At 37.8% G+C, this 13,111-nt stretch overlaps 2 protein-coding genes across 2 annotated transcripts; both read right to left on the bottom strand.

Moving 5' to 3' along the window:
- Window positions 1–686: 686 nt before the first annotated feature.
- LOC150027455 (cytochrome P450 87A3-like) lies at window positions 687–1,775 on the bottom strand. Its single transcript, XM_090302811.1, has 4 exons — window positions 1,644–1,775; window positions 1,445–1,551; window positions 1,115–1,242; window positions 687–1,011 (listed from the first exon to the last, which is right to left on the bottom strand). The coding sequence occupies exons 2-4, from the start codon at window positions 1,520–1,522 to the stop codon at window positions 900–902; spliced, it is 318 nt and encodes a 105-aa protein (XP_090158937.1). The 5' UTR covers window positions 1,523–1,551; window positions 1,644–1,775; the 3' UTR covers window positions 687–899.
- An 8,144-nt stretch (window positions 1,776–9,919) lies between these two features.
- LOC137835016 (cytochrome P450 87A3) lies at window positions 9,920–12,570 on the bottom strand. The gene is made up of 5 exons (XM_068643306.2): window positions 12,220–12,570; window positions 11,807–12,128; window positions 11,570–11,719; window positions 10,161–10,412; window positions 9,920–10,084 (listed from the first exon to the last, which is right to left on the bottom strand). Exons 1-5 carry the CDS (start codon window positions 12,411–12,413, stop codon window positions 9,935–9,937), a joined length of 1,068 nt encoding a protein of 355 aa, XP_068499407.2. The 5' UTR covers window positions 12,414–12,570; the 3' UTR covers window positions 9,920–9,934.
- Window positions 12,571–13,111: the final 541 nt, after the last annotated feature.

The following is a 13,111-nucleotide window of genomic DNA, read 5'->3' as shown; positions in this document are numbered from 1 at the left end:
ACTTAGAAAACTAGGTTGTATGTGTGAAATTCATACTGTTTTCGTAAGCCTGAGATGACTTGTTCATGAGTTGAAGTGTCTTGAATTAGTCCATGTCTTATTCAAGCCAACCCTTGTTGTTACTTATTCATCGGCGGAGGATAGAGCTTTCCTTTTTTCTGCTTTCCTATGATATGATCTATTGGGATCTGTGCTAATTTATACAATTATTGTGGACCCATTGTGGTTAATAGGCCTAATAAAAGCAAATTAATAAATACTGAGTCATTAATCAACCTCGCTATTGATCATGTCGGTTGATATGAACCGGATGCCAAGTCAAGGTCTCGGCGGATCCTATCACACTTTAGGACTATGTATAGATTACTCTACTCAAGTTTGTGATATATTAATGGTTGCTCTGATTGATTTTGGTGTCATCGAAAAGAGGAGGGTCGAAGTTCTGTTTGAATGGAAATGATATTACATCTACTAATGTGGGAAATACCCTTTACATTGTCCACATATACTTCTCATGGATAATCAATGCAAAATATATATTTTTTTTACAAATGTAAGATGTACAATTTAATATCGTCTTTTTTTTTATTTAATTTCAAATTTAAATTTGAAAATCGTCTTCTAGAAATTGAAATTGATAAGTGGAACGTAGTTTCCTTACATATTTTTTAAGTTGATACACACAATTATAAACATGATTTATAAATTCACTTCTTTATTACAAAATAAAACATTCCACTTTTTCCTTCAGCTTTTACAATAAAGCTTTATTCTACTATCTGATATATACCTATATCACATGATACATTTAACTCTACCAAACACAACGAACTAAATTTTATTCTCCACTAAAGACAATGAACCATAAAGTTTGTCAATAACACAACACTTTCTTATATTCATTCTGATTCATACTTCCATGCATCTTTCTTCATTACCCGGACATAAAAGCCTTCAGGAAATTGTAACCCAAGATTTCGAACAATATTCCCTCCTTTGATGGGTCGCCACCTAGGTTTTTGAAGATTTCTTTTATCAGCAAAGATTTGAAGATGATGCATTAATGTTTTAATTTAAATTATTCACATGAAGATACACAATGAAGTTATAGTACCTATACTTTGTAACCAAGTTATGAAGAAAAACAGCCATCTGAACCTTTGCAAAGTCTGCTCCAACACAAAATCTTATGCCTCCACCAAAACCCATTAAATGTTTGCTTGCGGGGCTCATATCCATTCCCTATATAGATCAATTTTTTTTGTTACAATTGTAGAGCATGCAGAATATGTTAAGCTACAATATCAAATGTCACTGGAAAACTTTGCATAATTATATGAAAGAGAGAAAAAATAAAGAAATGGTTAGTTAATAGGGTACTTGAACATAAAACAAATGAAGAACCTTAAAAAATCAAAAACAAGAAAAGGTTAATTAGACTTACCAGCCATCTGCATGGGTTGAAGGAAAGAGGATCTTGGTATATGGTCGGGTTCAAGTGTACAGCTGGGGGACACACCATTATTGCCCACCCTGCTGGTATGGTGTATCCTGCTTGTGTGTATTATTTATGAGAAGTGTTAGTTTCATTGAGTAAGGCTTGAGATTTTAGAAGAATTTGATATAATGAAGCAATCACATACCCCCATATTTAATCTCCTGTAGTGTCTTCCGAAATATTCCTGGAACTATGTTTGCCAGCCTGATGGTTTCATTTATGACCTGCAAATAATCATCAACTAAATAAGATATGCAGTGAGAGTGAGAGAGAGAGGCTACGAGAGGAATAGAGTTGAGAGTGAGAGGGGTCGCGGGGAAGATGCAGGGTCTTCCTCAGGCGGGAGGATCGCGGGAGGAGAAACGAAGGTCAGCAATGCCGCTCTGCATGCAACTTCACAACCTACTTCTTCTCCAACTTTCCGGAGAGTCATGGTCAACTAGACATGTTTAAGATTTTTCAGAAGTGGACAAGGATGAAAAAAGTGTTTATCTCTCGGAGACGTAACAAGTGGGGCTGGAGGTTTGGGTTCGTGCGGTTTGATGTTTCTAACACGACAAGGCTGGAAAGGGAGCTGGACCAAATGTTTATAGGTAATTTGAAGCTGCATGTTAACCTTCTAAGGTATAGCAGAACAACCCCTGAAGTTGTTTCTGGCATACCTAGAGAGGCTAGAGAGGTTAGAAGGCTTTATCATCCTAAGTCGGCTTTTAAAAAAATGGAGGAGGTGAGGAGAGATAAGCCTGGAAAGGAGGTTTGGAAGCCAAACAATAGGAAGCATTCCTATGCTGAGGTTGTGAAAAGTTCTCCACAAGATAAGTGGAAAGGTCCTAGTTTTGAATCTAAGTGGGGTATATCCCCGTGGATGGAAAAAAAGTATGGTTGGTCATATGGTTCCGGATGTTACTTTTAGTCAACTCTCTGATGAATTTTATAAGGGTGGGATGAGCATGGTTAAAGTAAAATCTATGGGAGATGTATGGGTTTTGTTAACTCCTGTAGAAGAGAATCGGGTGGAGGATCTGGTTAGTCTAAACAAAGAGTGGTTTGATTGCTTGCTGGAGGATGTTAAACCATGGTCAGAATACTTCGTGGCTAGCCACAAGGTAGTCTGTGCTAGATGTTACGGGGTACCAGTGGCCTTATGGAGCAAGGAATGCTTATCCAAGATAGTGGATGAGGTAGGCTCGTTGGTTTCCTTTGATGAAGAATGGGAGAACCTTGAATATGCAAGAGTCCAGGTTAGGATTCCTATCTCAAGCAATGCAAGGCTATCAAAACCGTTTAGGGTCAATAGCCTTATCTTTCCCATAACCGTTGAAGAGGAAGCTATGGGGCAAGGAGGATGTTCGTGTAAATGTCTCTTTAACAATTTTTTTGTCCTCTGATAGTGTGTCCTCTAAGGACTCTTTTGTTGAAGAGACCATCATATCTGCGGGAGCAAGTGTTGACGAGGTAGGCAGCGGCGGAGAGGCTCTGTGGAGGGAGGAGACCCAAAATCAGAATAGGCAATTGTCTTGTTCGAAAACGAGAAATGGTGGGTTTACAGAAGAATGTATGTCTATGCATGGAAAAGGAGTGCAGAAAAAAGGTCAGGTTCATTGTATGAATAAGGAAGAATTTGCGGATCCCAAGTGGCAGAACAGGTGGCAACGTTAATCTCGTCGGATTTGGAGGAAACACAGTTGGAATACATCAGCAACGAAGATAACCATAATTTTAAAATCTCAATAGCTACTGAAGAAGGCCCCCAAACTGGGGTTATTAACCAAGATCGAGGTGTTTGCGAAGGTGAAAGGGTTACTGCAGATCTGAATTTGGGATCTGAATTGGAAGAAGTACACGAAGAGTGGGTGGAGGAGCATTGTGTTACTCCGGTGAGGATAGAAAGATTGCGGAATTTGTGGGAGCTGGGAGAATCCAGACCGAAACAGAGGTGGCGGTCAAAGGGTGGTGCAGGGACCCTTCATGGTGGGAGCAGCTCATCATCCAGGTTAAGCTCTAATTCTAAAGACTTATCTGATGGTGATATTGTTCTGTGCAATAGTAGACTTCGGAAGGGGGGAACCATGACGAACCAATTGAGGTGTGGAAGCTGGGAAAACAAATAGGTGTGTCCTGTAACGGGGACGAGGAGGAGGTCGTCAGGGAGTTTGATAGTATGGAGCAACGGGATAATGAAGTTATGAAGAAATTTGAGGAGGGCGCTATTCCCAGTTGTCTATGATTATAGCTAGCCTAAATATAAGAGGGCTGGGAGGGGTACTAAAGCCAAGTATATTAGACAACTTATTGCAAAGGAGGGATGTGTCCACTGGAGATGAAAGCTTTTGTTATGTCAGATTCTAGATGCTTTGGGTTATGGGGATGATAATGTCGGATGGTTACATAATGAAGGTGAGAACAGCGTGGGAAGTACCTTGACTTTATGGCACAAAGAGTCTTTCTGTTATGAAAGTCATTTGATGGGAAGGGGTTACATAGCAGTTTTTGGCTTTCTTTATAAATCAAACTTTGCATGTGCTCTAATCAATGTTTATGCACAATGTAACTTGGAGGATAAGGTGGTGATGTTGGAAGAGATGACGATTGTTAAAGATAGCCAGCCAAATAGAGTGTGGTGTCTTTGTGGTGATTTTAATGTTGTCAGACACGCAGATGAAATAAAGGGTACTAGTATAAAAGGAAATCAGAAGAAGAAAATCAGCGGGTTCAATAGCTTCATTGAGAGGAATTTCTTGGTGGAATTACCTATAGTTGGCAAGAAATACACTTGGTTCAAAGCAGACGGTTCAACTAAAAGCAGAATAGACAGAGTGCTGGTCTCTGATGAATGGATCCAATTTTGGCCCTTATGTAAACAATATATTCAACCTAGGATGGTATCAGACCATTATGCGATGGTGGTCAAGTCCCTTCTTAAGGATTGGGGCCCAAAACCATTCAGAACCATTGATGTATTGAATACGGAGCCTGGGTTCAAGGAGTTAGTGCAGAACAAATGGAGTCAGTACCGGGTACATGGAAACAACGTGTCCAACCTTAAAGATAAGTTAAAGATTCTGAAGGCCGATCTTAGAGTGTGGAATAAGGAGGTGTTTGGGTGCCTAGAAACAAATAAGACAAGGATTCTTAAGGAAATAGAGGAACTTGATATTTGTGACACCAATAATGATCTTGAGGAACCAGATAAGTTGAGAAGGTATGAGCTTGTCAGTCAGTTGAGGATGATCGATAAAAAGATCGAATCTCTTTGTAGACAAAAGGCTAGAGTGAAATGGTTTAAGTTCGGGGACTCCAATACTAAATATTTCCACTCTATCCTTAGATGGAGAAGGCTTAGAAATGAGGTTAAGGGCGTTATGGTAGGAAATCAATGGTGTGAGGATCTTGAAGTTGTACGCATGGAAGCCAAAAAGATGTTCGAAGATAGATTTAAGGCGACGTATGATTTTGGGGTTAGGTTGGATCAGGTGGACTTTAAATCTCTATCAACGGAGGCTAGCTCTAATATGATCACTAGTTTCACGGAGGAGGAAATAAAGGAAGCGGTTTGGCAGTGTGAAGGATAAAAAAGTCCAGGCTCGGATGGATTCAACTTTACTTTCATAAAAAACAGTTGGGGCACTCTTAAGCATGATTTAGTTGAGGCTGTGAGATGGTTTCAGAACACCGGAAGCATCCGAAATGGTTGTAATGCGTCTTTTATAACCTTAGTACCTAAAGTAAGAGATTATGTAAACCTTGATCAATATCGCCCCATATCTCTTGTAGGTGCTATTTATAAAATTATAACAAAGGTGTTATCTGGGGGGATTAAGAATGTCATCTCAGAGGTTATTGATACCAGTCAACCAGCTTTTCTAAAAGATAGAGGAATGCTTGATAATGTTCTTGTGGACAATGAGGTAGTTGAGGAGTTACGGAGGTATGGGAAGAGTGGTATGTGTCTGAAGGTGGACTACGAGAAGGCGTACGACTCAGTAAGGTGAGAATTCTTATACTATATGATGCGTAGATTGGGGTTCCATCAGAAGTGGATCATGTGGATTAAAGGATGCTTGGAGTCGGCAACGATTTCTGTTTTGGTTAATGGAAGTCCCACGTCAGAATTTAAACCTTCAAGAGGACTTAGGCAGGGAGACCCTTTAGCTCCTTTCCTTTTCCTCATAGTAGCTGAAGGGTTGGCTGGATTAGTAAGGTAGGCAACCAAGGTGAACTTGCTTAAAGGGGTGAAGGTAGGAAGAAAAGCGGTTGAGACCTGTTTTCTACAATTTGCGGATGATACCCTTTTTCTATGTGAAGATTCTCTTCACAATGTGCACACAATCAAAGCAATTCTTAGGTGTTACGAGATTGCTTCTGGGCTGAAAATCAACTTCCATAAATCCAAGTTAGCTAGATTGAATATGGATAGAACAAATCTTGAACGCTACGCAAAGTCCTTGCATTGCTCCTTGATGAGGGTACCTTTTAAATATTTGGGGGTGGAAGTGGGAGGTAATCCAAGAAAGAAGTAGTTTTAGGAGCCAGTCCTAAGTAAGTTAAGCAATAAGCTTAGTGATGGAAAGGGAGGTTCTTGTCGTTTGCGGGAAGAGTAAGTCTTATAAAGCCGGTTGTAACTGCCATTCCACTCTTCTACTTATCTCTCTTTAAAGCCCCGATATCGATTTATAATAGAATCATTAGTATACAGAAGAGGTTCCTTTGGGAGTGGGGAAGGGAAAAAATAGCTATTTCGTGGGTTAGCTGGGAGACCGTATGCAAATCCAGGGAGGAAGGTGGAATGAGAATTAAAGACATCAGGTTGTTTAATAATGCTCTTTTGGCAAAATGGAAATGACTACTAGTAAGCAAATGAACAAGGAAAATGGAAAGACATCTTGGAACCGAAATATGGTGTGGATACAAACTGTAGCCAAGTACAAATGAAATTCCAGTCCTGGTGGTGGAGAGATCTCTCCAATATACGTGGTGAAGGAGAAGAAGTAAGTTGGTTCCAAGAAGCTTTACTCTGGAAAGTTGGATTCGGGGATAAAGTTAGATTCTGGGAGGACAATTGGCTCGGTGGCAGCCATAATCTTTGTTTGTTGTATCCTAGGCTTTTTGCTCTTTCTCTGGATCATGGGAGGACAATGAGAGAAGTAGGTGTTTGGGAGGATTCAACATGGAATTGGCAGTTAAGGTGGAGGAGAGTCAGGTTCGCCTGGGAAGCTGTCCAGGAGGAAGAAATGGTTAGTAAAATCTCTATGTATTCTTTTAATAGGAGTTTCCAGGATAGAAAGATCTGGAGCGGGGAAAGTTCAGGGGAGTTCACTATGAGATCAACATATGAGTTTCAAGTAGCCCGAAACTCAGGAGAGAGCCATGATCTTTTCAATATGTTTAGGTGAGCAAAAGCTTTCCCTAATATACAATACACTGCATGGAGGATTCTGTTGAATAAAATTACCAACTAGGTGTGGTTTGATTAGGCATGGGGTGCAGGTTAATTCGGTGAGGTGTGAGATGTGCCAAGGTTTGGAGGAGACGACTCAACACATGTTCTTAGAGTGTCCAGTCGCGCAAAGGGTGTGGACAATGTGTTATAGATGGATAGGTATCCTGCTCGTCTAAAAAAAGAATTTGGAGTCTCACTTTGAAATTTTTTATCTGGGACATATGAGTGCCAAGCAGAATCTGCTATGGAAGGGCATATGGATAGTAGTTGTGAGCAGTGTTGTTAAGATCGCGAGTTATATCGTAAAAATAGCGACCTTACGATCTTTTAAGCAGAAAACGTGTTGGATCGGTGGCTGGATCGGATTCTCATTGGATCGGAGTGATCCGACGATCCAGGGGTTAGATCAGGCGATCCATGGACCTCCGCGATCCATGACACGGGCCCAAAAAAAGCCCTAATGCGCTGCTTGTGCTCGTCGCTGCCTTCGCGTACCGCCGCGAACGTCGCCTTCGCGCGTCGCCGAGAACGCACGCTATGATGTCGACGAAGCAGGAAGAAGAAGGAGCTGTGGCGGTGGCGCCGCGCATAAGAAAGGAGGAGCTGCGACGGGGCCGCCCATAAGGAAGAAGATGCCGGCACATTGATAAGTGTCTAATTTCAGTAATATTTCATATTAAAATATAGGCACTTATGAGGATTTATTGCTAATTTACATATAAAATAATCCCTAATTTATGAATTTATACCTTTTTACATTTTTTATGATCTTTATTTGAATAAGAGTATTTTATTCCCAAATTTGGTGTTAATTGCAGATTTCTAAGGAAGATTGGAGATTTGGATTAAAGATGAATGATTTGAGCTAAAAAGATAAAGATAGAAGGTCCCAGAATGGAAAAGATGCAAAGAAAGATTGGGCCTTTTTTATGTTTTATCATTTAGCCCATTAGCGCGACACAATAAACAACCTAACCCTAGAAAACTAGGATAAATAGAGGGCTAGAGGCTCAACCTTAGGGTGCCAAATTTAGAAGAAAACACCATAGAGTGAATTGTAACCCAATTGGGAGAATGGAAGGTGCTAGAAGTATGCGTGGCTAATTCTACCCTTTGGGATTGGGAGTAATCTGCTCAAACTCTTATGTATTTAGGTGATATTTTATATATTAATATTCAGTTCTTGATTGATTATTGGTATTGTTGTTTTACTTTTAATTCTCCGTGACAAATTGAGAATCTTAAATCTGACCGGGAGGTATTTTTAGGGTTCGAACCTAAACAACAATACTAACATATTTGAGTGCTAGGAATAGACTTGAAATGTTAATTGCTATTAAACGTCTGAGCTTCGTTCTAAGTTGTTCTTATAAGTATGCGAGGGATCGATAGTTAGGGAACATTCTTAAGGATTTTATATGCGAGGAATCGATATAAATGATTTTTATACGGGCATCAATTTCAATTAAAGAACTTAATATTAACATGCTAATCAAAATACATGAGAGTGAGAGAGATGAAACTTAATCCCAATTTTTCCAATTGAAGCAACTAATTCTTTGTTTGTTTTCTTATTGATCAGTGCCAACATAATCACTTCAAACTCTTTTTTATTGTTCTGTTGTTATATTTAGCGAATATTGTACTCGATAATTCATTGTTCTTTGTGGGATCGATATCCGTCCTTCTGACAAACGCGGTGCACTTGCCGTAAAAAGTCATCACACATACCTAAACCTAATTTTTAAGAGAGATAACTTTAGGCCAAAGGTCCATTTCAATTTTAACCTAATAAAACCTAATTCAAAATTTAAATATGGAATGTGCTGTGTGGTGTGCGGCTGAAACCCTAAATAAAAACCACAACTTACTTAAGAGACATAACTTTAGACCAAAGGTCCATTTCAATTTTAACCTAATAAAACTTAATAAAACCTAATTAAAATTTATATATGGAATGTGTTGTGTTTTGTACAGGTGAAAACCTAAATAAAAATAACAGCTTACTCAAAATTAGGTTTTTTTTGGGCCAATTTAAAAAATTACAACTATTTTCATCTTCAACACATTTTTCTTATTCTATGATTAATATGAATGATCTATAATTCATTTGTATTAAACATTATCTTGAATCTACTTTTAATTATGTTATGTATTTGAACCATTTCATGAATTATGAATCTATTTTTAATTATCTTATGTATAGTAACTCGAATAGTAACTCTTTCGAGTTGAGTTACGATCTCCGAGTTACGAATTTTTTTCCCTCTCCGATCCACCTACGAGTTACGAGTTTGACAACATTGGTTGTGAGGGTCATATGGGAACAAAGGAACACAATCATTTTTAAGCAAGGAAAACCTGATGCTGAAGAAATCTTTCTTTTAGCTCAACTTAGAGCATGTCTATGGCTGAAACACAGGGTACAATCATTCATGTAATCGTTTTCAGATTGGCTTATGAATCCGGAGCAATGTATCAAAAGTTATAGGTAACATGGCAGGTTTGCAATAGATTGGTAAGGGGATTAAAAGGTGCTGATGGTAATGTCTTCTAATCCTGATTAAATTGACACTGCTGTACCGTTTCTATGTCTGTTTTTAGAAGTTGTATATCATAAGTGGTTAGTTTGCCTGGTTTTTGGTACAAGCAACGGTACAGCAGAAGCTCCTCTGGCAGATAATGGCACTGTCACAGTTTAAGTTGCCAGAATTTAGGAAAACAGTTTTATGTCCTGCTGCTTGGATGACCCTGTTTGTGGAGGTTTTGATTTTCTGTTTTGTGCTGGAAGAACCTATGTGTTGCAAGGTTTTTATACAGTGATGGGGAAAGGGTTAAGTGCATGAACTGGTTTTGTGTTGGTATGTTACATGTTTTAACAGTTTTAGATATACCGTGAACTTATTAGGCCAAGAGTTTTTTTTGTGCAGAAGTTATTAGGCTTTTTTATGGGCATCTTTTATCTGTGAACGGGTTGGGATACCCTTAATATCCTTTTATTTAAAAAAAAACTCAGTTAAAATATATGGAAAATGTTTTGTTGAGGATTGAAGCACATGAAATGTAAATGTCATTGATTTGTACTCTTCCCATGTAAGTCCAGAGTTTGGATCTTCACGACCTTTTAGGATGCCTTCATGTTCTTCCTGCAAAGCCATATGCCCAAAGCAATAATTAAAAATTGTCCATGACTTATAATAAGAAAGCATATATTTAACGTACTTGTAATTTCTTCAGCACTGAGGGATTGTCAGATAGTGCTTTAATGGCATATGTGAGAGCCAAAGAAGTGGTTTCAAAGCTTGCAAAGAGTAGCGTAAACATGAGGTCCAAAGCCATCTCTTCATTGAGTGGTGTTCCCTCTTTTGAAAGTTCTTCCACTACATAATCAAAGAAATCGCTTACTTCTTTCCTAGGCTTTTCCCTTCTTTCCTTCAGCATGCTCTTCAGTGTCTTCATTGCCCTTTTCCTACCCTGTCAAAAATGACACCTTCACTTTCATTCTCTTTAATTTTTAATTCTCAAAACATCGGACTGAGTAGGCAAATGTGGCTATCTAAACCACCAAATCAAAGTTACCCTATTTAAATATTCATAAATTTTATTGAATGAATTAATACTCCACATACAGGTTTTTTTGACCATGATGGGGTTATTTTTTTTTTTCATCAAAATGGGGTCCGTTTAAAAAGAATTACAAATTTAGGCAAGTCGTGTCAATTCGGCACAACTTCATGTGCAGAAATCATTCCAATTAGGCACGACTTCTGCCCCGTCATATTGAAGTCTACCTTGTCATACAGAAGTCGTGCACGACTTCTGCCACGTCATATTTTTTTTAAAATTTTATTGTTTATATATTGGATAGTAAGTTATGTAATGTTAAAAATTAATTTGATACATAATTTTCTAAGAGTGTTAGTTTTATAAGGAACAAAAAATTGGATAATCGTGGATCATGTTTGACAGTAATGTAATACAATAACTTGGTTATTTGATTAATTAAAAAATGAAGAAAATTGTTATTGAATTTGGAAATAAATAGATAAATGAAAAATTATTATATTTGGAAAATAAATAGAGAATTACTGTTGTGAATTTGTAAAATAAATAGTTCGAGAAGCAATGATTTTACAGAACACGTAATGATGAGAAGAAATTAATTTTTAACATTACATAACTTACTACCCAATATATAAACAATAAAATTAAAAATAAAATAAAAAAATTATGACGTGGCAGAAGTCGTGCCAAGTATGACATGGCAGAAGTCGTGCCAACTTGGCACGACTTCAGTATGAATGGGCAGAAGTCGTACCAAGTTGACACGACTTTAGTATGACATGACAGAAGTCGTGCCTAATTGGGACGACTTCTGCATATGAAGTCATCCCAATTAGGCACGACTTGCCTAAATTTGTAATTTTTTTTAAATGGATCCCATTTTAGTAAAAAAAAATAAAATAACCATGGTCAAAAAAACCCACATGCACGGACACATGTCAATATCATATACTACCTAAATATAAGCTAAACATCAAAGAAAATCAGTGTATATAGGATAACATAATTGCGTGAAGCAAGTTAGAATAGTCATAAATGACTAGTGTTGGAGTGGATAATGGAGTTGCCTGCAAGCATTTGTGATAAGCTGTTCCTGGAATGTTGAGAGGGAGCGAGATGAGTCCTTCCATAAATGAATTAAAGTTGTCCATTAAACTCTCTAAAGTCTCTTTCGAATCACAACTGAGAAGTTTTTTTGCAGTCAACTCAAATATCATCTGGAAATGAAGGACGAATCAGGAAATCAAAGGAAAAGGCTTCTAAATGAAAATAAAGAAAGTTAATTATGAGTTCTATAATTTGACCCTTTTTGTTGCATCGCATAACTCAAGAGTATCCTGACATGACCACTGCTGCAATGTTGTGCACGCTTTCTGTTCCACCTCTGAGAGCATCCTTTTGAGGCCTTCAGGACCAAACATATGGAGCACCATGTTCTTAACGTACTTGAACACAGAACCATGCAGGGAAGATAAATTTTGTCTCCCAAAAATCTTGTTTAGTGTATCTGGGTACCAGCTCTGGAACATTTCTCCTTCTTGTTGGAATATTAAGTTATTAAATTTCTGGTCAGTGGACACCACAGTCGGTCGTCCAGCAAAGCCTGTCTTGAAGATTGGTCCATACCTGAAAAGAAAAGAAACCAAGGAGCACAAATATTAAGTAATACATTCTCATGAAAAACTCATGAAAAACGAGAAGCTTGCATATATTATACCTCTCCACTTTCTGCTTTATGAATGGATGAATATCAGAAGAAGTGTAGGGGGTGAAGAACTTAAGGGATTCACCAAGAAGGGGCAAACCCATTGAACCAGGTGGGAGTTTTCCATTGCAACTAGGGTTTCTCCATCTATAAACCCAATGAGTTATTCCTATAAAAAACAATGTTGCAAGACATAGAACCCACATTTTTTCCCTTTTTAAACCGACCACTGAACTCTTGATATACTAAAGAGAATATAATAGATTAAAGAGTTTTAATTATGAAGGAACTACACTATAAAACTGCTGAGACTCATGACATATTTAAGAGTTAACGAACATTTCCAAAATAAGATAAATTGTTGGCACTGATTATAGCAGAAGTTGCTTTATATAGGCCAATCACTTCTTCGAACCACGTAAAGGAGCACTCCCTATCTCTGTTCATCAATCACCACTAACATCAAGATGTTATTTTCAATTGTATTGTACAGACAAACAATTAGTTGGAACTAACACCTGGAAATTTATATCTTCATCAATAGCCATTAAAGACCATAAATGTTTATAAATGTTCTTTTCAAAATAATAATTAAGTTGGGCTCCACCACTCTCATTATTGAAACAAATACAAAGAAAACTTTCTACAAAAATGTAACTAAAACGATACATATATTAAAAAGAAAAAGTGTTCTAAACATGGCTCTTATTTCCAAATATAATTACAATTACTGCAATATATATGGTCCCACCAGGAGCACTTTTGGTGAGCATGATCTGTTGAATGAACCAAGTAAGTGTAAATTGGATGATTCTTGAACTTTAGGTGGATCTCAATCGTGGCTATCACAAGGAGATGTTTGCAATGGTTTGTGTGAGGTGCCACATATTGGTAATGCTGCGGA

This window comes from Phaseolus vulgaris, chromosome 5 (genome assembly GCF_051622355.1).
Source record: "Phaseolus vulgaris cultivar YP4 chromosome 5, ASM5162235v1, whole genome shotgun sequence".
In the NCBI taxonomy this organism is placed as follows: Eukaryota; Viridiplantae; Streptophyta; class Magnoliopsida; order Fabales; family Fabaceae; genus Phaseolus; species Phaseolus vulgaris.
The sequence above is the reverse complement of the archived record's forward strand: the minus strand, read 5'-3'. Positions and strand labels throughout refer to the sequence as shown.

What these genes read in the sequence shown, in the direction of transcription:
- LOC150027455 (XM_090302811.1), bottom strand. Translation starts at nt 1,522, where the DNA reads ATGGTGTGTCCCCCAGCTGTACACTTGAACCCGACCATATACCAAGAT. An exon ending in TCAACCCATGCAGATGGCTG is followed by an intron (nt 1,243 to 1,444) that starts GTAAGTCTAATT and finishes TGATCTATATAG; the next exon opens with GGAATGGATATGAGCCCCGC. An exon ending in AACTTGGTTACAAAGTATAG is followed by an intron (nt 1,012 to 1,114) that starts GTACTATAACTT and finishes TCAAAAACCTAG; the next exon opens with GTGGCGACCCATCAAAGGAG.
- LOC137835016 (XM_068643306.2), bottom strand. Translation starts at nt 12,413, where the DNA reads ATGTGGGTTCTATGTCTTGCAACATTGTTTTTTATAGGAATAACTCAT. An exon ending in ATAAAGCAGAAAGTGGAGAG is followed by an intron (nt 12,129 to 12,219) that starts GTATAATATATG and finishes TTTTCTTTTCAG; the next exon opens with GTATGGACCAATCTTCAAGA. An exon ending in TATGCGATGCAACAAAAAGG is followed by an intron (nt 11,720 to 11,806) that starts GTCAAATTATAG and finishes CTTCATTTCCAG; the next exon opens with ATGATATTTGAGTTGACTGC.